At 52.1% G+C, this 22,834-nt stretch overlaps 8 protein-coding genes across 8 annotated transcripts; 6 read left to right on the top strand and 2 right to left on the bottom strand.

Annotated features, from left to right (window-relative positions):
• The first annotated feature begins 328 nt into the window (after nucleotides 1–328).
• Nucleotides 329–4,906, top strand: LAESUDRAFT_724683 (uncharacterized protein). Its single transcript, XM_040908669.1, has 9 exons — nucleotides 329–579; nucleotides 697–964; nucleotides 1,017–1,126; nucleotides 1,180–1,213; nucleotides 1,265–1,932; nucleotides 1,989–2,333; nucleotides 2,390–2,714; nucleotides 2,773–2,916; nucleotides 2,972–4,906. Exons 1-9 carry the CDS (start codon nucleotides 412–414, stop codon nucleotides 4,693–4,695), a joined length of 3,786 nt encoding a protein of 1,261 aa, XP_040765432.1. The 5' UTR covers nucleotides 329–411; the 3' UTR covers nucleotides 4,696–4,906.
• Nucleotides 4,907–6,725: 1,819 nt separating this feature from the next.
• On the top strand, nucleotides 6,726–9,412 carry LAESUDRAFT_811942 (uncharacterized protein; the record flags this gene model as incomplete). Its single annotated transcript, XM_040914359.1, has 7 exons — nucleotides 6,726–7,291; nucleotides 7,347–7,517; nucleotides 7,574–8,002; nucleotides 8,057–8,228; nucleotides 8,287–8,761; nucleotides 8,825–9,016; nucleotides 9,277–9,412. Exons 1-7 carry the CDS (start codon nucleotides 6,896–6,898, stop codon nucleotides 9,410–9,412), a joined length of 1,971 nt encoding a protein of 656 aa, XP_040765431.1. The 5' UTR covers nucleotides 6,726–6,895.
• A 1,598-nt stretch (nucleotides 9,413–11,010) lies between these two features.
• Nucleotides 11,011–11,769, top strand: LAESUDRAFT_101827 (uncharacterized protein). The gene is made up of 4 exons (XM_040901157.1): nucleotides 11,011–11,114; nucleotides 11,164–11,373; nucleotides 11,433–11,650; nucleotides 11,708–11,769. The coding sequence occupies exons 2-3, from the start codon at nucleotides 11,213–11,215 to the stop codon at nucleotides 11,581–11,583; spliced, it is 312 nt and encodes a 103-aa protein (XP_040765430.1). The 5' UTR covers nucleotides 11,011–11,114; nucleotides 11,164–11,212; the 3' UTR covers nucleotides 11,584–11,650; nucleotides 11,708–11,769.
• A 429-nt stretch (nucleotides 11,770–12,198) lies between these two features.
• Nucleotides 12,199–13,122, top strand: LAESUDRAFT_101845 (uncharacterized protein). Its single transcript, XM_040901158.1, has 2 exons — nucleotides 12,199–13,059; nucleotides 13,115–13,122. Exon 1 carries the CDS (start codon nucleotides 12,444–12,446, stop codon nucleotides 12,660–12,662), a length of 219 nt encoding a protein of 72 aa, XP_040765429.1. The 5' UTR covers nucleotides 12,199–12,443; the 3' UTR covers nucleotides 12,663–13,059; nucleotides 13,115–13,122.
• A 2,061-nt stretch (nucleotides 13,123–15,183) lies between these two features.
• Nucleotides 15,184–15,866, bottom strand: LAESUDRAFT_101777 (uncharacterized protein). The gene is made up of 5 exons (XM_040901156.1): nucleotides 15,777–15,866; nucleotides 15,670–15,720; nucleotides 15,427–15,610; nucleotides 15,255–15,374; nucleotides 15,184–15,205 (listed from the first exon to the last, which is right to left on the bottom strand). Exons 2-4 carry the CDS (start codon nucleotides 15,715–15,717, stop codon nucleotides 15,292–15,294), a joined length of 315 nt encoding a protein of 104 aa, XP_040765428.1. The 5' UTR covers nucleotides 15,718–15,720; nucleotides 15,777–15,866; the 3' UTR covers nucleotides 15,184–15,205; nucleotides 15,255–15,291.
• Nucleotides 15,777–16,182, bottom strand: LAESUDRAFT_724673 (uncharacterized protein). Its single transcript, XM_040908668.1, has one exon. The coding sequence runs from the start codon at nucleotides 16,124–16,126 to the stop codon at nucleotides 15,920–15,922; it is 207 nt and encodes a 68-aa protein (XP_040765427.1). The 5' UTR covers nucleotides 16,127–16,182; the 3' UTR covers nucleotides 15,777–15,919.
• A 185-nt stretch (nucleotides 16,183–16,367) lies between these two features.
• LAESUDRAFT_698368 (DUF1295-domain-containing protein) lies at nucleotides 16,368–18,602 on the top strand. Its single transcript, XM_040906343.1, has 9 exons — nucleotides 16,368–16,538; nucleotides 16,595–16,830; nucleotides 16,892–16,976; nucleotides 17,035–17,072; nucleotides 17,145–17,238; nucleotides 17,312–17,414; nucleotides 17,472–17,631; nucleotides 17,700–17,752; nucleotides 18,331–18,602. Exons 1-9 carry the CDS (start codon nucleotides 16,481–16,483, stop codon nucleotides 18,368–18,370), a joined length of 867 nt encoding a protein of 288 aa, XP_040765426.1. The 5' UTR covers nucleotides 16,368–16,480; the 3' UTR covers nucleotides 18,371–18,602.
• A 780-nt stretch (nucleotides 18,603–19,382) lies between these two features.
• LAESUDRAFT_724671 (uncharacterized protein) lies at nucleotides 19,383–20,842 on the top strand. The gene is made up of 8 exons (XM_040908667.1): nucleotides 19,383–19,451; nucleotides 19,506–19,641; nucleotides 19,724–19,744; nucleotides 19,799–20,051; nucleotides 20,086–20,091; nucleotides 20,185–20,381; nucleotides 20,438–20,476; nucleotides 20,530–20,842. The coding sequence occupies exons 2-8, from the start codon at nucleotides 19,527–19,529 to the stop codon at nucleotides 20,622–20,624; spliced, it is 726 nt and encodes a 241-aa protein (XP_040765425.1). The 5' UTR covers nucleotides 19,383–19,451; nucleotides 19,506–19,526; the 3' UTR covers nucleotides 20,625–20,842.
• The last annotated feature ends 1,992 nt before the right edge of the window (nucleotides 20,843–22,834 follow it).

Genomic DNA, 22,834 nt, shown 5'->3' with positions numbered 1-22,834 from the left:
CGTGTCCTCGTCGCCACTGGCCCTGAGAGTGATGCCAACGTGCCCGATAGCGGCGCGCCACAGGAATGTGGCGTAGTTGACCGTGACCGATTTCAAGGCGCCCGTGTGGCCTTGTCCCGAACAGTGTCCTGAGCAGTTCCTGCTGCTGCACGTTCAGTCGTTTACGAGGCCGTATAAACTGCCACAGCGTTGCGCGCGGTTGTGACTTATGGTGTAAGCTCGAACATTGCTTGGCTTGCAAGCGGACAGTCTAAGTAATGGGAGGCGCCCGCCGCCCCCACATTGCCAAATAGAGCACAAACAATCCGTATTCAGCTCGCCGTCGGCGGCGGCGGCGACGGCCATATCCCTTGTATTCTGCTCTATGCTCATTTTTCTGCACCCTCATACCATTGTCGAGCCTCGTCAGTCATGAGTGCATTTGGTCTGCCGGAGGGGGCGGTGTTCCACCAGCCAGAAACTCAAGACTTGACATGTTCGCCCGGAAGCGGGATGGACATACCAATCGACCCTGCTCTGAGTGAGCCCCAACTTGACCCTGCCTTGTTGATGCAAAGTGCGGGAGCTACAAATCTAGAGGTGAGTGTACGCGCCAGGTCAGGTTGGGTGATTGACGCGAGGCGATTCTGAACGCGTCGCGTCGCGGTATCGCGGTCAGGATGGGCGTGTAGCCGCATGACTGACATCTCCAATCAGGCCATTTGCCCTCCTATGTCCATGCATCAAAATCTCGTTTCCCAGCAGAGGCAGTACTCGCAAGGACCACAGGGTGATCCCTTTGCGCCACAACCTCCTGCGTTCATCACAATCGAGGGGCCCAGACCATTACCTCCCAAGCCGGCCAAAAAGAAGCGTACTCCTCGTCGCGAGGAGGAGTGTGGGTTCTGCCAGGGAAATGATTCCAAGAACAAGAAGACTGGACAGCCAGAGCTGATGGTTAGTTGCTCGGAGTGTGGTCGCAGCGGTGAGTCTGGCCATATCCCAGCTAGGACTCCAGTTCATGTTCTCTGGTCCAGCTCATCCAGGCTGTCTTGGACTATCTAACATCGGGGATCACATGCGCTCTTATGCCTGGACTTGCCCTAATTGCAAGAAGTGTGAGGTCTGCCATGCGGAAGAGGGCGATGTGAGTTATCTCTATTTCACGCCCTGCTTTTGTATTAAGCCAGTTTTTCATAGTTCAGAATGATTATATGTGACTTCTGCGACAGAGGTATATCTGCCATGAAGTATACGCAGCTCGCTTGCTCATGCTCACTCTCAGGCTGGCACATGGACTGTCTACAGCCTCCTCTTGCAAAAGCACCTCCAGGGACATGGCACTGTCCTTTATGTCCACAGTTAATGGTACCTGAGCAAATATACCCGATGAAGAGGCAGCAAGAGTTTCAGCTCCCCGGACCCGAGCCAATATCACAACATCCACACTATTTGACCAAGATTCTTCCAGAGCCTGGCGCGACTTTCCACGAATCCTCCGTGGCCTCATCCTCTCGAATGGTTAACGGCACAGCGCCAGACACGGTCGGGACAACCGACAGCGCGGACGTTGATATTGACTGCGAAGTGCCCTACAAAGCGGCGAACCAGAAAGGCAAGAAAAGGAATCGCTCGAAAGGGAGGACACTTTCACAAGATGCGAACGAGCTGGAAGATCCAGATGAAACCTCCGCAGCGGCACTTCCTCACAAACGGATGCGTCTTCGGCTGTCTTCCCCGGTCGCGACTCCCTCATCCCCACCACCGCCAAAAACGGTCATCCGCTTGCGTCTGCCGGCGCGCGACAAAGGAAAAGCTCGCGAGGAAGATCCGCCAGATGAGGCTGTGGGCATGTTTGACGAGATTCTCAGTGAGAAGGACCGAAGCGTCAAGGAAACGTCTATCGTCGCTCAAGACAAGCAACGTTTCGAAAGGAGTCTCATCGCTGCCGAGGCGAGTTTTCTGGCATGCAATCTTGTTAGTAGATCCTTGTCCTGACTTTGCCGCAGGAGAAGCTGCACCCACCCCCACCGCCTCCTGAGGTCTCTGATACAGGAGAAGCCGGCCCTTCCACCCGCCCGCTGCGTTCCTCCACGCATCGTCCGCCACCCTCATCAGCGGTATCGGGACCAGCCAGGTCTGAATCGCCTCCTCGGTCGACTCCCGCGCCCTTGATGCAGAAGCTGCCCGATGGACCGCGCATTCGACGGATCCGTTTTGGAGACTACGACATCGAGACGTGGTACGATGCTCCTTTTCCGGAGGAATATGCCAATATACCCGAAGGTCGGCTGTGGTACTGTGAGTTTTGCCTCAAGTACATGAGGAGCAAGTTTATGGCGGGGCGGCACCAGGTAAGTCCCATTGTCACAAACTTCAAGTCGGACAGTGACCGATTCTTTTCTCTCAGTTGAAATGCAAGATGAGACATCCTCCAGGCGATGAGATTTACCGCGACGGAGCAATATCCATCTTCGAGGTGGATGGGCGTAGAAACAAAATCTATTGTCAGAATCTGTGTCTACTCTCGAAGATGTTTCTGGACCACAAGTCATTATTTTACGACGTGGAGCCGTTCTTATTCTATGTCGTCACAGAATTCGACGACGTCGGTTCCCGGTTCATAGGATACTTCAGCAAAGAGAAGCGGAGCCCGAAGGACTACAATGTCAGCTGTATAATGACATTGCCGGTCCGGCAACGGCAAGGATGGGGGCAATTGTTGATAGACTTCAGTAAGAGGCATGGTTGTGTTTGTCAGAACAGATGAGCTCTGATCCACTGTTGACGCAGGTTATCTACTGTCTAAGAAGGAACAGAGGGCGGGATCACCTGAGAAACCGCTCTCTCCTCTTGGCGCACTGGGGTACAGGAGTTACTGGACATTCGCCCTCATGCGATATTTCCGGACAGCCCCTCCGAACCCTCGCATAGAAGGTTAGTTCACAGGTATTAGTCATGCTGGGTACTAATGCACACCACCTGTCCATAGACATCAGTGCTGCGACCTCTATGACAACAGAGGACATATACAATACCCTGATGCAGCTCAAACTCATTCGGGTGGATGACAACGCGCTGCGGCCCAAGCCATTGCCTGGTCAGGCAATCAAGTTCCCGAAAGGTCGCAAGAACGGAGTCGCAAGGAAGCACCTTCAGCGTAACCAGACACAGGATGATGAGAAGGTCAAAGGGCCCTTCGTCGCTCCGATCAAGTATGAGATACGATGGGACCCCATTCAGGTAGAGGAGTATATGGCGAAATGGGAGGCCAAAAATTACATTACGCTCAAACCGGAGAAGCTGAAATGGAGTCCGTTCATTGTAGCAAGGACGGGAAAGACAGACCAGCTGCCATCTGACGACATGGCGAACGGCCGAGCCGCCAGCACTCAGTCGCACGATCTGACGAACGTTGAGCCAGAGGGCACGCCAGCCCGTACAGCGCCAGTGACTCCCCGATCTGGTGCACCGATAGACACCCGGGAGACAAGCGTTATGGCGACGAAGTCCCCGGCATTCTCGCTGTTTGATGATGACAATGTGATAACTATTTCCTCGTCCCGCAACTCCTCAACACGAGACCAACCCGAAGCAGAGACTGCGCACTCCCCAGGCCGAAGCGCGGCCTCGATTTCGGTCCCCAACCCAGCATCGGAACTCGCGCCGGAATCAGTGCAGGAGCCGGCGCCAGTAAAGTCGCCAGAAGATGAGCAGGTCGAACGCGACCGCGCGCTAGCGGAGGAGCTTGCGCGGACACTGTTTTCACCGAGTCGGCGGCTACGTAGCAGCGCTGCGACCGACGTCCGTTCGCCAGTGGAAAGACGACGGACGCTCCGTGACGAGGTCTCGACGCGTAAGAGCAAACCTGCTGCAGGGCGGCGGACTCCCGGACACGGGGCCACGGGCAAGCAGGCGCGAGGGAATGTCGGCGATAGCGCGGGCATGGTGGGTGAGGACGAGGATGCAGCACTTGCTGCGAGACTTGCACGCGAGGAAGAGCAGCGACTACGTCAGCTGCGCTCGAGACCGGCCACCGACCGTCGGGAGGCGAAACGCTCGAGGCCATCCTCGAGGTCAGCGTCTCCACGCAAGCGAAGGCGCATAGACTCGTCGCCCGAGGTGGAACACCGGCCCACGCCGCCTCCCCCTCCGACTCGACGGAACTTTCGTCGCACCCTGAACGATGCAGCGCTTCTTGCTGAAAGCCGGGACCTTGGCGAGTTAACACGTGTGGTGAACGGTGACGGGGTACCGCTGCATGCCAGCCCTTCACCAATCTCTTCAAGTGACACAAATGTGACGGATAACCATCCAGCCTACCAGGGGTTCGGTCGTGCATTGACTTCTCCGAATATCGAGACGTCTGCCCCGGCGAATGCGAGCAATAACGGACAAAGCTGCAGCAGCACAACGCAAGCGCAGGAGCCGGAGGTTATCGAGGATTTGAAGTACGAGGATGCAGGCACGCCCCTTACAATCAATACTAGTCGTCACAGCGTTCCCAGCGATGATACGGTATGTGTTACGGAAGACCACGCACGCGACTTCAGTAAAGCATCTCCGGGTGGACCAGCGATCGAGATTCATCCTCTCCAGCCTCTCAAGCCAGAAGTTACTGGGGCGGTGCCGATCGAAGTCAACCGAGAGGTGGAGGAAGATGCGGAGGGAGAAGAGGACGCAGACGCCGAGGGTGAGCTGGACATGGATGGGTAGCGTGGCTTTTTGGTTTGTTTTCATTCTGTTGTTGTTCCTGGAACCTGTTTGTGTATAGAAATTGTACTGTAGCTTGCTCGCGTGATGGTCCTCATGCTGGCTCTGTTCGGTTAACGGTCCGATAAGGCAGGAAACCTTATTCAATTCTTGAGGACATGCGGTCTTCCCTTTTTCAAGTCTATCTCACAGTGGATGATTTCGGTATAAGTACCAGGGGAGTGACGCGATATATCTGTTAAGTCTATATTAATGGTTCGGTTATGAGATGAGAGGAAGAATAGTCGTACTCTTCTCGTTGGGAAGCGTCAAGAATGTAGGCTGAACGATGTCGTGGGGCATTAAAGGTCTTGTTGTCTCGGTCCACATGGACGACCTCGCATGCGAAATCTTCATGACGTGCGTCAGCTTGTCCCTTCCCGCGTGCTAGGCTCAGGTTGTGATCAGTATGCGCCAGGAAAAGCCCATGGATTTGTGGCCACTGTCTAAGCGTCGTCATGGGTCATTAGTACATTCTGCCGTGAGCAAGCACTTTAACGCATGGAGACTTTCACTCACATGGAAGTACGAAGTTACGAACACGCTGAGGCGGAATAAATGTTGGGTTGAAGTTACCGAGAGTCGTTTGCATCCGGCCAGCGAATGCCAACCTCGAGCCCTACGCCGTCGTCAAGACGAAGGTCCTCGAATCGCAGAAGATGGGATGCGGGTTCTATCGTCTTCCGCCGGGACGCTATGGAAGTTGAAGAAGTCAGTGCGTGAGATCTTGATCTGTATCATATGTAATGGCCCTGATTCACCGGATCACTAATTAGGCACAGCGATTGTCAAATGAGGCTAGTAAAAGAATGAATATTGAATAATCCTCACTGAGACGCATAAAGAAAGTCGCGCACTAGATGAGCAGGTTCCCTCTTCCCGTACCACGACCATGTCTGCGCGCACTGTTACGTTGACGAGGCCGCTATTTATCTCAATGACTGCATTGCGGTCTTTAGAGTCAACAGGCATGCTTCACTCTTGACAACTGTCTCTATGTCTGTCGGACTCTGTCCAGCATCCGAGATCAAAGAAGTAGGAAAAACTCCGCCATCCGAGTGCTTTCTATGATCACTTTTCAGCGCTCGGTCACTTTCACGAGCTCCTCGACGGTGATGACGGTCAGGGCGAGGCTCGCTCGCTCGCCGTCGAACTGTTCGACAAGGTTGGGGAAGTCAAGACGAAGCACATCGACGATGAGAAGTTAAAAGGTACTGAGTGCTGGGGCCGCGAGATCAACGATGAAGATATATTATATATTTCCTACGCACACATCGAGGAATCCGTGGTAATGTGTACGCATATAGTCGGCCCAACAAGAAGCTCACGCTGTTTGATAGCTATGAAGCAAAGGTATCGACACTTGGGCCTGTCCCCTTGTAGAAGTTCCTTCAATCAGGTAATGTCAAGGAGAACGACCTTGTGATGTGTTGGCCGATTCCAGCGATCATCCCCTTCAACCTCGCTCACAAGCGGAGGGACGCAGTAATCAACCTCCTTATATCGTAAGGCACATCGCATCTGAATCGATAGGACATACTTACCTGTTCTTTTTCAGAACGCTTTCCGTTGGATGAGCATGACGCCTTACTCGCGACAGATACGGGTGATATCATCAAAGTTCAGCGCAAGCTCGGCGGCGTCTTTGACTAGGATTACTACTATCACAGCGGCGACTTGTTCGACAAGGAGGCGGTCAAGTATACTTCCGAGAAGGGGGGAATGTCGAACACGCTCTGGACAGCGTCATGGATAGCTGTTTTGAAGATGTGTTGCAGAATGCGGAAGCCATTCGAGGCACAGTACATGATGAAACCAAAGTGCTTTCTCCTCTCACCACTACGATGCTCGCCCCAGCCGCGCCCTGCGTCGCGTTCTTCCTGGGCGACTGCACGACCAACCTTCAAGATGTCCGATTTAAAATGCTCCGATATGTCCGTATCAGGGTGACCCATCCTTGTTCTCACGAGGTCACCTCGCTTATTGCGTTGCACCAGAAAAGCCACTGTCGATCATTCGTGAGCGAATTACGAAGTTGTACTTCTTCATATGGACATATTAAAACGCATGTCACGTTGATCTGCACTATATAGCTACATCCGAGGCGACAGACACTCACCTCCCAAACTCTCTTCTCCTTCTTCTCCCTCCCACACATTCTCTTATGCTGCCTATCATACCCAAGACTGCTGGTGGTCCCGTCGCATTACGGCTCGAGGAATGCGCCGCCAGAGTCGAAGTTAAGAAATGGCATCCACATCCCGCCGTCATGCAAAGCCTCACAGTCGAAGCAACACATCTGCGGCTAGGCAAGATAGGAAAGCTGGCCGCTTTGAAGATCACTCGAGGCCCCATCATCGAGGAGGGCCTTTTCCTAGAGATCTTCGACGAGGAGCAAGACGAGCTCGCCGCATTCTCCCAGACGCTCTTCAACAAGTATGGAGAGATTAGGCCTTGGCTCGTCGAGGACGAAAAGCTCAAGAGTACGGGATGCTGGGGTCGAGAGCTAAATGATGGGACCATCTTTTACATCTTCCATGTCCTTATTTATGATCCAGCGGTGAGATAAGGCGCATATATGCAGTCTTTTTTGTCATCCTTAACTGCTTCAATAGCTCAGAGGGCAGGGACTTGGCTCATGGATCCTCCAGCGGCTCCTTTCTTCGTCGCTGGTGGGGGAGAAGGATACGGTCATCAGCTGGCCTACGCCCATGCCAAGCCGCGATGCCGCGTCGAAGGAGCAATGGACGGATGGAATAGACCGGGCAGTGTTCTTCATGCGTAAGGTGAGAGGTTGACACATGCAGATTAGGACTAGAGAGCTGAATACAGCGAACGATAGAACGGCTTTCGAAGGATCGGCTTGACACAGTTCCTCGCGTACTCGCCCAAACCAAAGCACCTGTCCCGCGCCATCCCTGCATCAAAGGATGCTCCATTGATGCTGCGCCACTCGGGTGCTTTTCCTATTTCGGACCTCGCAAACAGGATGCCTATGAGATGGCCCAATGCCAAATTACTCTCATCAAGCGAAGAGTTCCCGCTGCATGACAGGATTCTCCGACTCAAATTAGACAAGATAGTGAAGTATATTCGAGAGGCATTTGGCAGGGATGCTCTTGCCATCCGGCAAAAGGACAAGGATGGCTTCACGCCTCTCCACATGGCCGCTGCTGCTATTAACATCGCGGCAGTGAAGACTCTTCTTGAACTGGGCGCCCAGGAGAACGTTTTCGACAAAGACAACAGCGACTGGAAGACACCCCTCATGGTATGCACCGACGAGCTTTGAGTCTCCAGGGAGTATGCAGAGACCCACACCGAGCGATGGACAGGTTATGCTGAGGATGGGCTGCTGGTGGAGGCAACACTGAGAAGGGCCATGGGCGAAGATATAGGTGCCGACATGCAATTCGTGCAGGCGAAGAAGTGGGGTTGTACATGCGGCCACTGTGTAGGTGGATGGTTGTCGCCTCTGTTGATCCATCGTCTCGTAAGTGAGTTTCCTGCATGACCGCTGCGACAGATAATGAAGTACTCACCATTCAATTGCAGAGAGGGCCGAAGAACTGTACGACATGCTACCGGAAATGACTGACTCCTATTTCCCTGTGCCTAGAAGACCGATCGACAGGGCCGACATCGAATGGGACCTGGCCCTTCCTTATGTCCCACCCCACCTACACGAAGTCATTTTCAAAACGTTCCACAGCGGATATCGCTTCGTATTCGGTGCAATCGCCCAGGTTCTCCGTGAACTGGGGGCCACGAACCCGTCTCCTCAACGAATGGCCGCTACGCAAATAAGAGAACGAGTGCTCTTCAAGCTTTCAGGGCAAAGTCCATGGGTGTACGATGACATCTTCTCATTCCTCAACACAAACGCCGTGAATTTCTACTTTGCGAAGGGAGGAAAGGTGGAATACGCGCCCTACTGCGTGGTAGACACCGTGGGGATGGACTACGAGTGGTGTGCGATCGACCCTAAGGCTGCGAAGGAGCTCGAGGCAGAATACGGGCAGTTTCCAACGTGCGCAAATGACAGGGAGACGAGGATGGTTTGACACAATCTCGGTCTGGAACCAAACAATAGCTGGGGACCATACATCGGACCTGACATGTCCTATGATCCATATGAAGGTATGGAATCGGACTCAGAGGATGATGATGGTGACAGCGAGCTGGAAGGGTATGGAGAAAGCGATAGTGACGAAGGTGAGGAGGACATGGATACCGAAGAGTACGACGAGGATGACGAAGAAGACATGGAGGAAGCCGAAGAGTCGTAGGTTGATTTGTACGAAGGCTGAACGATTAAGCGATTGATGATTGATGAAGCCGAAGACCAGAATAATACTGCAGTGTAATAGACATCATAACACTCTTGACGCATTGATAGCTGGCTTGTTATGCAATGTTTGCCAGAAAGTGTAAGTACTGTGACGAACCCAGAGCAAACATCCGTTAGCTCACCTATTCAGTTTCGGCAGTATAATCATGGAGCCATACGTACTCACTTATTCCGCGCTACTCGTCATGCTTTAGTGAGAACGGCCGCTTTCTGGAGGTCCTCGACGAAGATGACGAGCTTGCCGCAGTTTCCCAGACGCTCTTTGACAAATATGGTGAAGCGAGGCCGTGGCTCGTCGACGACGACAAGCTCAAGGGGACAGAGCGCTAGGGTCGGGAACCTCTTGAAGATTGGTATCACTTCTTCGTCATCTTTCAAGATGAAAAGGTGAGATGATGCCTATATGCGGTCTTTTCCATAAATTCTCACGGTGTAGAGAGCAGGGACCGGTTCATGGATTCTGCAGAAGCTCCTATGTTTGAGTCAATTTAGGAACAGAACATGGCCATTAGTTGGCTTACGCCTCACCAAGCTGCGGGGCTGTGTCCAAAGAACGTGAATGGAGGGCATGGAGCGAACAGTGTCCTTCATGCGCAAGATGAGGAATTGCTATATATCACTTGGAATTAGAAAGCTTACTACAGCAGAAATCGTGCACAGAACGGCTTTTGCAGCATTGGCATGACGCAGTTCCTCGCGTACACCTCTAATCCTGCGCATCCATCGCGCAGTCTCCCAGGGTCGAAGGACGCTCCGCTTATGCTTCGCCACTTGGCGCCTATCCTACTTCGGACCTTCGTGAGACGGTGCCCATGAGATGATCCAGGCGGTATGTATCCGGGGATGTGAGGCACAGCGATAGCAAGGACGAGGGGGATATGCACCAGCGCGACAAGGATGTGAGAATCAGGAAGACTCGAATGCGGAAAACGAGAACGCCAGCAAAGAGTCAGGAAGAGATGGTTCAAAATTAGGGTATGGCAGTCGTCGACGACTGCTGAGGCGAAGTTTCACCAAGGTTCAACTGAACTTGGGCTGATCTCGATTCCCATGCTGTGTGGTTGCATCTTCCATCTCAGAACTGCAATACCCGTAAGAGTAATGCAGTGAAAAAAAATAGAATCGAGACGAGATTGCATGCACGGACTGAAGCGATCGACAGGACGTCCGCGTCAGTACTTCAGTTCCTGGCAAGGAGCAAGAGTCCTGGCAAGGAGCAAGCGTATGATCCAACAACGATCGGTGTTGGACCAAACGCGATCATGTGATCGTGTTTACTTCCAAGCGCCGAGCGCCTGTATTCGAGCAGGCTTGATGCTTTTGACTGCGCTTGATGTCCTTTATGGGTTGTTGAAAAATACGACAGACACACCAACGATCGGACTGATATCAGACCTGGTTCAAGTTCCTCACTCAGGCTCTGCGGTCAGTGTTTACACTCAAGCTATGTTCAGGCTCTGTACTGAGTCTCAAACTGTACAATGCATAGATTCTTCCACGAACGTATCGATAGCAAAGACGAATATCATGACCGCAATGCATCCAAGCATGACCCAATCGACGACGCCTCAGCACCGCCATCCGTCGTCCGAAGATGTGCACTGCACATGTGGAGAGATTGTTAGCATCGATGATTGCTATTGAAGCAACAGAACTGCACGAACAGTAGTGCAATTACTTGCTCTTCGGGGGCTCAGCGCAGCCGCAGGTGGGCCAGGAGCAGGTGCCGCCGTTAGCCTCGACGTTCGCGCACTTGACAGTGTCCTGCGTGCACTCGTCAGCAGCTGCATTCACGGTGTAAACCGAGCCTACTCACAGACATGATGATTTAGTGAGGGCGGTGGTGGAGGTGAGTAGGCGATTGTGGTTGGTGGTTCGGAGCTGAGGTTCCCCGTCGCAAACTGGGCTCCTTTATACCCCGAGGTCCATCCTAGGCCCGGCCCGTTTCTCTAGCTTCTCGGCTCTGCTTCTCGCTCCGAACGGTAATCTGAGCATTCCTACTGGGGTGTGGAACCCCAATCAGAATGCGAAGGTATGTCATACTTCCGTTATCGGATCACTCTAGGAAACACGCTCCGCAGCCTGTTGCGTATTGTCTCGTTCCTCCGCTTGACTGTGAGCTTCTGGTGAATGCCACTGCTTCCAGCTCTCCGGAAGCTTTGGAGGACCAAACACAGCTTTCCCCTTAGAACGTGGGCATTAGCTTCACGGCTTATACAACAGGTCAATTCATTTCTATCTGGAATTGTGGTCCTGCCGAACATCGTTCTCTCTGCATACCGATATTACAGGTATGTGTACATCGCCTCTGTGGGATTTCTTCTTGATGTTCTTTTGTTGCGGATGGCAGTAGAATGGCCAAGCACGATCGATTGGGGCTGAGCTGTGGTCACCGGCGCCGCGGCAACGGATCCCATGACGGATCAGTTCTGCCTGATTCGGACAGCAATGCTGTATATGAATGCGCTTCGAGACTCAATCGGGTGATAGGCATCCTGTAAAGCCGGAACTTCACCGCCGAAAGGCGTGGTTCTTGTATGGCTCAGAAGCAACTTGAAAGAAAGGGTCGTACGTGACTTCGCCGGACACTACATGCATAATTTTTCTTCCTTTAATCGCTCTCAGGTTTCAGGAATCGAGAGCTTCCTGTTCCGTTGAAGTGAGGCAGAAATACGAAAATTCCATCTGTGCGGTCATCACAGTGGAGTACATTAGCAAGAAGCCGTCAAACGTGTTCGGGTTCCTTCAAGACTCTACATCCCTGCGGACGAGATGAGCACACAGCTATTTTGATCAACCGCTTTCAAATGCGCGAATGTTGCAAAGCTGTGCAGCACAATCGCGGCATTGGGCATGTATAAACATGACTGAAACAGACTTTACTTTGCAGGTCGTGACCGTCCGAGCAGCCTACTTACTCCTCGGGGGCTCGGCACAGCCGCATGTCCGTCAGGAGCAAGTGCTGCCGCTGGCCTCAACATTCGCACACTTGACGGTGTCCTAATATATGTCAATTCAGCACTGATCGGCATACAGCGAACGTAGGAAAGCTAGTACTCACAGACATTGCGATGCGGTAAGTTCAGTAGCTACCAGTGGTATTCGTGGACGAGAAATGTACTATCCTTCGTCCGGCCCTTACGTGCGGAACACCGTGGTAGCGCAAAATACCCAAGCTTGTGTCCAAACTGATCGTGATACAGAACTCATCGATACATGATCGGTCGACTAGAAATTGAGCGGTATGTCATCATCGGGATCATTGGATTGCCATGAGCTGAATCCGGCAGGAGAAATGAAGGCACAATGAGATAGAAGTCCATCCGTCGGGGAAATAGTTGGCGAGGCCGGTACGTCTTCTATGACGACGCAACGAAGGACTGTGTGCCGTGCTTCCTCCCCACAGTCGGCCAACAATGGAATGCCTTGCCTCGCAAATCTTAGTAATAGCCTCGCATCTATTGGCACGGTCGGACTCATTGACAATGGCTCCAGCTGGATTGGTGCTTCGGCTTCACGCGCAGATAATCGGCGAGTGCCTCCCAGTGATGTTGTTAGGGAGCCGAGCAAGCTGTGCTGATGACTTGGTGTGGTGAATCTTCCGTCTCTCGCTGTTATGGATCGTTGCGCGGTAGCTGCCTTCTGTCGCGGCTGTTGAAGGAGATCGCATGACCAATTTTTCCTGCTCCTGGTTCTGGCCTCGTCTCGGATGATTAGAAGTTGATGTCCTTGCGCCTCAATGGGCGTGTTGTGCCCCGCTTCCGTCAGCCAAGTTCTTTTCCGACGCCATGGACTGGAACACATAGCGGCTGTTGAGAGACTAGGAATCCTATTAACTCAGTGCCCATCAAATTCGAGGACATTCTATGGCCGCACGTTGACGCTCAACGTAGCGCGAAAACCAACGACGTGTTCGCTATTATAAAGAAGGGAGCCGCATTGAATTGGAGCCGAATTCCACATGTCTGGCCCGGCAGGTCTGTCAACGTGGCACCCCAGAGCTGAAGGCATGCTGATATATGGCTCCATCAGTGGAGCGGGAAGAGATAGTGGGTTTTGACATACCGTCTTGCGTTCATTGGCGTAGCAGATGGCCAATGGAGCTGCAGTAATTACTCGAGCGATGACCCACGAGACCAGGCACCCAGAAGATTGCTCGCCTTAAAAGGAGCCGTGCCGCTTGCCAGGACGCCTCAGTCCACAACTACCACTCGTACCATCCTACTCAATAACAACCATCATGTCTGTGAGTACCATGACGATCTAGAAGGGATGTCTGGATAGAGGTTGATGCATCGCGAATCCCAGGATACCGTCAAGTGCGCTAACGTCGAGGCTAACGGCGGCACCTGCTCGTGGCCCACCTGCGGCTGCGCTGAGCCCCCAAAGAGCAAGTGATCCTGCTCCGAGCTGTCGTTCATGCCGCAACTCTTCCAAGAGGTATGCATTCAACTCATCTCCACGTCGCACGACCATCGTGACACTGATGTTGGCTGTTAAACCAGTTGCACGCATCCAACGGTGGCCGAGTTTTGAGAGTCGCTGGCCGTGCAGGATTCGATGCTTGGAGGTGCATTATTGATGTAAATAAGGCGTCGTGGCAATACACTGCTGGGCTGCGCGAGTTTGTCGTATTGGCAACATGGGAGTAGAATGTTATCAGATAAGGATGATTGTCTAGTGCGCGGTCCAAGATAACGAGCGGAGGATGCCGGAGAATGATCGGACCCGCCACGTCGCCCGGCCCCTAATCCGGAAGGGCTGTGACGTGAATCATGTGTGTGTGACAAGTCGTGTCGCGGTGCAGCGCGTTGAGTCTTGACTAAATATAACGATATTCTCAGGCTGCCACTATGCTTTGTCTGCCCTCATCGTGTACGGTGTGATTCATGATTATGCACAATTCATCTCTGCAGTATGAGGGGCCCCTTTGGACAAAAATAAAAAAGCAACTTTCGGGAAGTGAAAGGCGAAGCGAAAAGCAAAACAAAAAGTGAGTTTCGAAACGTGAGCGCCTAGTCGGGCGCTATGCCTGCTTTAGGCAATTGATAGCGCTAAAATGTCCTTTTCGGGAACTTTGGACTCGCTCGCGATCCACTGGTAGATACTCCAAGGAACTCAAGAGCACGTTACTGGTCTTGAGAATTTGATACAATTGGGAGATATTTCAGGGAAATCAATATGATAGTGACCATGGAGCACAGTGCACACCAATTGCACTGAATCTCATACAATCAAGTTCTGCTAAAGCAATTAATGTTCACTGTATCTCATCCATATTGAGTATGAAAACAGGTGGCCACAGCATTGCCAAGTAACTCAAATGCCACATGGATGTTCTTCGATGGCAATGGAACCAAATTGTCAATCATATCTACACTGCAGTAGCTGAGGGTGATAGAGGAGGGCACACAAGACTGTGGACAATGGACATGCACTCAAGTGTCTATATCTGTAAGGAAACACAATATTCAGGTGTGCATGTATGGTCTTCATGGCCCCATGGTATATGTGCCTTCATCTTCCCACTTTGGACCACATTGTTGACTTTCCCGGCCAGCCCACTGCGCGGCCAGGAATTTGGGAGTCGCCCGCTCTCTAGAAGATGGCTCCACGGGGCCAAACCGATGGCCCGTCCCATAGTAGCTGTGCCCTATTATATACACGCGCGCTACTACTTTCCCACGCCGGTGGCGCAGGTCGCACCAGTGCCTCTCGCATCCGCGCTCCGTGCCCAAATGCCAACACACATGCTTTCCAACAGTCCATGGATTGGCTTTGTCCATGTATAGATCATACATTGCTTGTAAGACACGGAAGATGACCGGAGAGCTCCGAAGTCCCCGAAAGCTTATTTAATCGCATTTTAGTGTCATCAGTTGCCTAAAGCGGGACCAGCGCCTACGTAAGCGCTCGCGTTTCGATACTCATTTTTCGTTTTGCTTTTTCGCTTCCGAAAGATTCTTTTTTTTTTTTGTCCAAAGGGGCCCCTCATACTGCAGGGAGCCAACTCAATCATATTATATTTTGAATATGATGGTCTCGATGCACTCTGCTTTTATCTGGCTACACATATGCTACATCAAGAGTCCGGTTGAAGTCACCCGTCCGCATACACGTTGCCTGTCATCCCAATCACTGTCCAACCGGAGCCCGCTTCCATGAAACTTACTCAAATAATGATTCCCCACTTTATGAGGACGAAAAGCTCACGAATCCGCATCGGGTTTCCCTGTAGTCGGCGAATCGCACCAAACTTCGTCGTGTCTCACCCTTATACTTTGGCAAGATTCTAGATGAACCTCAGCGGATTTGTGCTCCAAATGTGGTGCAGGTGTGCATACCCCGGTCCACGATGAGTCCCTGCAGAAGCTCACTTTCACCCCCTAGCCCACTTCGGTATACGAAAAGCGGAGAGCGCCGGACATTGTGAAACATCTTGCATGGGAAAGTATGTGCTCCTATAAAGTCCTCCTTCCAGAAGAAGTACAGGTTATCGTCCTGATCCCTGATCGTGCGCACAGAAGTCTAACGAGCTCAGTTGAGGTGACCTGAGATGCACCAGAATGCTCTCGGCTGACACAAACCTTTGGCAGGTCGCCGTGGAACTCGAAGCGACGTTCCCGCATAAACATCGCCTTCCCGTTCCCGCTGATGTGAGATCCTTGATCGCGCCAGCGCCTCGGATACTTACGACGTGTATTTCGGCTCGAACAGGTTTCCTTTACTGGTTCACCCATAAGGCGGCTTGTGCATGCACTCCTTCTCGTACGTGCCGCCGTTCTGGCTCAGATGGGCGGCTCGCTTAGGTCGAGGATGGGCTTCTTGGCTGCTGGGTCATTGTGCTCGGAGGTGATATTTTGGCGGTGGGTGTGGGTTATTGGAATGTTCGCCCTTGTGCACGGGTGCGTCGGGATGCGCGTTCGACTTCACGTTGTTGATAGACATTGTGCGAAATGCTCGCGCTATCAGCGAGTTCCAGCTCGCAACCTGTTTCTTTGCAAAGAGGAATGTTGCTATCGTGTAGAACGGTTGAGGAAGCATGACGGGCTCTGCCTAGGCTCATAAATCAGCTTTCGTACGGGAAGACAGTACTTTCCTTATACTCAGGCTCTGCCTTAAGTGCAATGGCCTGCTTCATGTTGCGAGGACAATCTGATGATGTCATCCAGAGAGTCACGCACACGCACACGGTCATGCAGGTACGCGTTATGGTCACCTGACCGGGTCGTAGTAGGACTTGCTTGAACGCACGTTGCTGTTTGACCCCCACAGTCAAAGCACAGCGACAACAGCTCGTTCGGCGATAGCGACGATCCCCCGCACGTTTGTTCATAGAGCTGAAAGAGATCCGGCCGCAATAATTCTTTTCATTTATTTCGACCGCAACTTCAACATATGCCGTTATTTTCCAGCCTTATCCCTAGCGCCGTCAGCGCGTTCGGCCTGCAAACCGGTACGAACATGACGGATGACCGAACATATAACATTGCTTACTTTCAGGTCTCACAGCACTTGCTGCGGTTTTTGTGCCCCAACGAAATGACAAATTCTATGACCTTGGTGGTGCCCTCGGCTTTCTCTCGACGGCGTTCATCTCTCTTTACTATCCCTACGTCAAGGCGAACTATCTGAATGGCAGGAAGCTATCGGCCGTCCCATCAATCATAAGCTTCGCGCCGAGACAGCTCTTGCTGACTGCCGCCCTCGCCGCGTGGAGCACGCGTTTGGGCAGCTTCTTGGTGACTGTACGTTCCATTTTTAAACGCCCTTCAGCGCATGTCAATTATTCAGTGTCCCTCGTGGTAGAGGGCGCTTAATGCCGGAGGGGATTCCAGGTTTGACAATATTAAGAACCAGCCGGCTCAGTTTGCGGGATTTTGGCTAGGCCAAGGTCAGAACCTTGATAAACTTGTTCAACGGCAGTTCACTGATATCCAACCGCATGGAAGGCATTTGGATACTTCTTGTCGGCCTTCCAGTGTATATGGTACGTTTCCCACATTTCCAGTGCTCACGTTAGTGTACGGCATTCCAATTCATGTTTTATGGGCGGCCTCAGGTCAATACGTTGCCGGCAGCTGCTCATCCGCCGCTTACTAGACTTGACTATGCCAGTCTCGTTCTGTTCGGCGGCTCCTGGCTCTTGGAGATAAGTGCGTTTCACTTCTGTCGGCTAATGCTTCCACTTCGATTGTGATCAACGTGCATTCTGATTACGTCCCTCAGTCGCCGATCACCAGAAGACTTCCTGGCGACACGCTCGCGATAGAAAGCAACACGATGAGAGATTTATTACACGCGGCCTGTGGGGAATAAGCCGTCATCCGAAGTACGTATGCCGAGCTCGTCAGGCGCCTCGTGTGACTCCTTTTTTTCTCTTTGCCAGCTATGTCGGAGAAGTTGGCCTGTGGACCGGCATCTGGCTGCTCTCGCTCAACTCTCTGCGCACTCAGTATTTTCCTCGTGGGTCCTGGTTGTTGGCCGGCGCGAGCCCGCTCATGACCTGGTTCCTTCTGCGCAACGTGTCTGGAGTGCCGCCACTTGAGGTACGCGACTCCAGCGCTTGTGTCGTTTGTCTGACATGGAACGTTGACCTCGGTCCTTGTTGCGACAGAAAGCAGGCGACGATAGGTTCGGCAACGACCCGAAGTGGCAGGAATACAAACGGTCAGCGTTGTTTCTGCTCATTGACGTCCCCTCTCTATCTCTGGCATATACATCCGTTTGGATTGGTGGCTGGTTCCGCAGCTCATCGTCCGTTCTGTCCCTGGACAACTTACGTCGGAGGGACGTGTATCGCTATGGCTAGCCCGACATAGTCAGATTGAGCTGGAAAACATATCATAGTGCGCCACGGCTGCGTGCTCGCCCCTCGGGTTCTGTCACGCATTTTACAGCTTCATGAAGCCACGCCCTTGTGCATGCCATTCGTGTATCGGAAATTGCTCAACTCCTTCGCCGTGCACTTTTCTGCTCTAGAAATTGGCCTCTCGATACACGCTAAGTGCGCGCTGAGCTCCAATGGTTCTCCGCACTGATTATCTTTGGCCCGGAAATGAAGTTATAGACGATCTATACCGCTCACGCAATTACGTCTATTCGCGCGTCTTCACAGCCTTCTCTTCGCTCCTTATAGCAATCGTTTCCCCTCCTTCCACGTATTCCCTCGCTGTCTGCGGGTTATCGACGGCTGCTTCTTTTCGCCGGTTGCCAGTGACAAAACCGCTGACGTTTGCTTCACTTAGGACTGTTCCCGTCTTCTGGCCCTGGGGACCTCGCGGGTGATTCCCATCTGAGAGCAAGATAACCACGGAGCCGTTTCCGAGCAAAGTCGTGTCTTGGACCGTCGTGTTCTATCGTTTGTACAGCCATGACCAATGTCTTGATAGTTACGTGTAGGATGTTCCGTATTGATCGTATCTGTAGCGATAGGCCCATTGTCTAGAGCCATGTAATTTCTTCCACGCAGGTCTCGCTTCCTCGACATCCATTCATTACCAGTTACTCTGGGTACGCGCCAACGATGAGGCAATATTCTAGCATGATCTGATGCCGTAGATGGAAGCAGCATCAGTTATGATAAGGGCCACGCCGCCACGGTGCATATGGCATTGCAAGTGTGTTCCCCAGCTCCTGTTGCTCCATCTATCCTTATATGACATAGCCGTTCGCTTGGTCAAAACGACGAGCATGCCGGACATGCCTGCATGAATGGCGTAGCTTCTCTCCCATTCATAGTGGTTCATTTTACTATAGTTGCAAAGTGTTGCTTGTAGGCGCTCAATTGAGGAAGATATTTATTTGCGCATGTTTGTATTCCCCGCGCGCGTCATTGGAATCAGGCAGAGTCAACTCGCGTGGCAAGTCTCTGCCTGCCGAATGATCCTCGTCTCCCAAAGGCTGCGTGGATGTTGAGCAAGTAAAAAGCTGGACCTTGAGGGGCCTGAACGTTTGAACGTCGACCTTACGCAATTCAATGGACATTGCAAAGCGTACGCGTACCACTGCGCCAAACGCCCATAAACAATCGGCCACTGGAAATATTTCAGTCGGTATGTTTTGCATAACTGGCCGGAAAATATGCGACGGCTACACCCAGCGGCTGTGCCTGATGGGAGATGCATGTAAGTTAACGTATCGATTGATGGCAAGAAGCGCTAAGGGACGTTCTAGCAGGATTGATAAATTACTTGGCCTAGACTGATGCGGGCATGTTTCTATACATCATCCTGTTCGGCTCTCCTCATCGAGCTTTAAAGGGCACACACTCGGGGCCGTCATAGGGAGTTATCCATGAACCTGCCCACCCGCGTTTACTACATAAGGACCCTCTAAGCTCGCTCCTGTCTCGCTCTAAGCAATACCGGTACGTTAGCCCTGCTCTTCAAGACTTGTTATGCACCTTCACAGCACACTGTAGTGGAACAAAGGCATATACAATATGACGTCCGCTAAGAGAGACTCAGAGACTCCAGAGGAGCTCGCCGCCATGAATGACTTCAAGACGAACGTCTGGGCGGTCTTCCAGCCACTCTACGAGGCTAAATGGGACCAAGGTGATCGTTTCCTTCTCTGCAGCGAGTGTCTGCATTATCCTAACGCCTTCACCATTTCGCATACTTCCATGGACAATGGCAGCTCGGTGGGATGCTGCTGTCGGTGAGTAGCGGCCGCATCGATTGATCGCCTGCTTACATATCGCTTTGTCCGCAGCAAAATTTCGAGCGGCCCATGATCCCGCAGTTGTCGACAAGTTCATGAAAAGGGCCAGGCTGCCTCCTTGGGATGCGCTGCAGGATCAGATGAAGAAAGGCCCGCCCGCGTTCTTACGCCCTGGCTGGAAGAGTCCGCTGTTAGGACAAAGGGTAGACCTTGATTGGCTCGATGCCGATGCGTTCGAATGTATACGGCCAAGCAAAGATGGCTGGCGAGACAAAAAGGTGTTAGTCGTCGAATACTGGGCATCGTGAGTCCATCTATACGCTTATCTCCTCGGCATGATGGTGCATGACTAACGGATATTTGCAACCGCTCTAAGATGGTGCCGGGTGCGTACGCTATTTCCGTGCTTCGCTGTCAGAACTCAATGGGCACCTGCTCCAGCCGTGTCATGTGGTTTGCGGACTGCTGTCGAAGGTTAGCGCGACGATGCCAGATGTCAAGGTCATATCCTTCGATCATGAAGGCATCTTCACAAAGGCGGAAATCGACCGCACGGTGGTGAAGAAGTTCGTCAGTGGCAGAAAGGACATGGAATACCCGACATACATCGATTCGAAGCGTGTTGCGGTGCAAGGTTCCGTGTTGTCCGTCCCTGAAGTAATGCGATATGACTGATGAGGACCATTTCAGCGCTGTTCGAACCAGGACAGAATTTGTCCATACCACTGGGTGAGCGCTCATCTTGCGGTTCTTATGGCATGTTCACATATGGATTTGAACAGCGTTTATTATCACCACCAAGGATAGGGTTGTCCACTGGATCGGCAATCCAGAGGACATGATGGCCCCACTAGAGCGGGCTGTGAAAGCTGCATGAGACGTCTTTATCAGAGAATACTTGGAGCCGTGTAACATTTTGTACACTCGGGGATTAGACGGATCTTTGCTCGGATTGCGTATCAAATGACTAACTTGCGTATAACGCCCGTCATGTATACCAGCCACCATTTCCTTAGAGGCTCACTCTACGAAAGTATACGCTGTCAGCCAGTTTATATGTCATGAAATAACCAGTTTGCACTCATCGAGGTAGGCCACAAATCGTGTGCCCTACTGTGCTTCTTGAATGTTCACACGGAACCTGAGAAGTTGACCGCGGACCGGTATATTCAACCACATTCCACTCATCGAAGTCTATCCACATTCTTGTCATGATTACCGAGAATCCGGGTCGTCATCTCCGCTTCGAAATAACAGGCACACGAGTTCCTCTCCGCCAATAAAACCAGAATGGGCCAGAAGTCGCACATTGAACGGACTGGTGCCCATAACCGGGTCCGCGGTGCACACTGCAACGCCAGTTTCGACTCCGAAAGTTAGCGCGTAAGGATTGCTTCAGTTCTTCAGACAAGATGACGTGGCCATTTAAAACGAAGGTACGCAGTGATGTTGGAGGGATCTCTACACCCTGCCGGAGGGAGGAGTAAACAACTAGAAGCTTCTTCGGCACATGCGGATGTTGCATGCTTAATATAGCCTGATCCTGTTGGAGAAGATCTTGCGCGCTTTGCGATCGTCTCAACTCCGTGGTATGGAGCGATTCCCGTCTCCACGCGGTCAAAAGTAGCCTATTTCCAGACAATGAATCGAAACGACGTCGCCTTTAAATAGGCCATCGGGTGGGAATAGTCGCGATAATCCCGTATAACATGTCCTCTAAATTATTTGGTCAGCTTATTGCGAAGGTAGGAATGACGAGCGCTATGTGACCGAGTTGACCGCCTCTGACCAAAGACCATGGGCACACGCTGACACCTCATCGATGTCCGTCGCACCCGTCTTACGTTACCAATCCGGCTATTCCTCGTTGACAGCTTATCGCCGACGCTTCGCCTCGCCGACCATCTAATTGACAGCCGGATGAGAAATACAGGACGCGGGATGCTGAGTTTCAAAGGCTATGTCATGAGATGCAGAGTATCCCACAATCAGGACCCTGGATGGTCTTGTAGCTGATGTTGTGGTGAGAAAAAGGCAAGCACTTACGAAAATGCGTCTACCGAACTGAACGTCTTGCCCAAAGATACCCGCGTGTGTGTGAACTAATGAGGCAGATGTTCGGGACTATAAGCCTGGGTCTAGAGTATGAGGCACACGGCGCCGGACTAGTCTTGCGCCAGCAATTGTCTTGTACAACCCATCCGATCAGAATGCTTCCGATGTTCTCGTCGACAAATTGGGGTGACAGTAAAGTCGCCAGCCTGAAAGAGAAAAGTTGCCGAGAACGAGTCTGAAAATCGACGGCGTAGGGTCCTGTGCGAGGGTTTGACAGTAGCATGAGAACGCTGCCATCTGTGTGGTTTTTCTCTCCAGGCCGATGTGTCGTGTCCCATCATTTGTCGGAGTTTCGAAGAATCGCTGAGTATTTTGCATATGATCATGCACGTCGCACGACACCGCCGAGCACCGATTCCTGTCAGACCAGACTTACTAACAGACATAGTTGAGCATGCCACTCTCGGTGGAGAGCCTCGCGAGCAACGTGCGGCGTGATGGCGGCGAGTAGCGGCGAGTGCATCCGGATTGATTTCGCGGATGCTCTTTGGCGGAACACGTGGCTAGATCTGTGATGATCGGGGTTCATTTCGATTAGAATTTAAGCTTCCGCTCCAAGGGTTAAACAACTCATCGCCACGGTCTCTCCGTACAGACAATCCAAACTTGCCCCTTGCAGCCGTGTTCAACCTGCCAGCCTATTGCCGGCCTGATAGCCGAAGAAAGGTGTGCCGCAGTTAGTTTTATTACGCATGTTTTTTTTAAATTTAAAGTCAATGTCATCGACTCGGAGGATGATACTGACGGATGCGGATAAAATATTAGGATCCCTCGCTGAGAGATGTAGCCTGAGAATATGCGCTACGTATAAATTAGACATCTAGAGCGGGCGATTTGGATTGTCCTGGAGAAGCTGGCCGCGGGCACGTTTGCCCGCAAGTACAATTCTTCTTCACAAGCAGCTGTTAGTCAGGGACAGACTACACTGCTAACACAACAATGATACCATGATCCTTTCTTAGGTGGAAGACG

The sequence above is a fragment of the Laetiporus sulphureus genome (assembly GCF_001632365.1).
Source record: "Laetiporus sulphureus 93-53 unplaced genomic scaffold LAESUscaffold_14, whole genome shotgun sequence".
Taxonomy (NCBI): Eukaryota; Fungi; Basidiomycota; class Agaricomycetes; order Polyporales; family Laetiporaceae; genus Laetiporus; species Laetiporus sulphureus.
The sequence above is the reverse complement of the archived record's forward strand: the minus strand, read 5'-3'. Positions and strand labels throughout refer to the sequence as shown.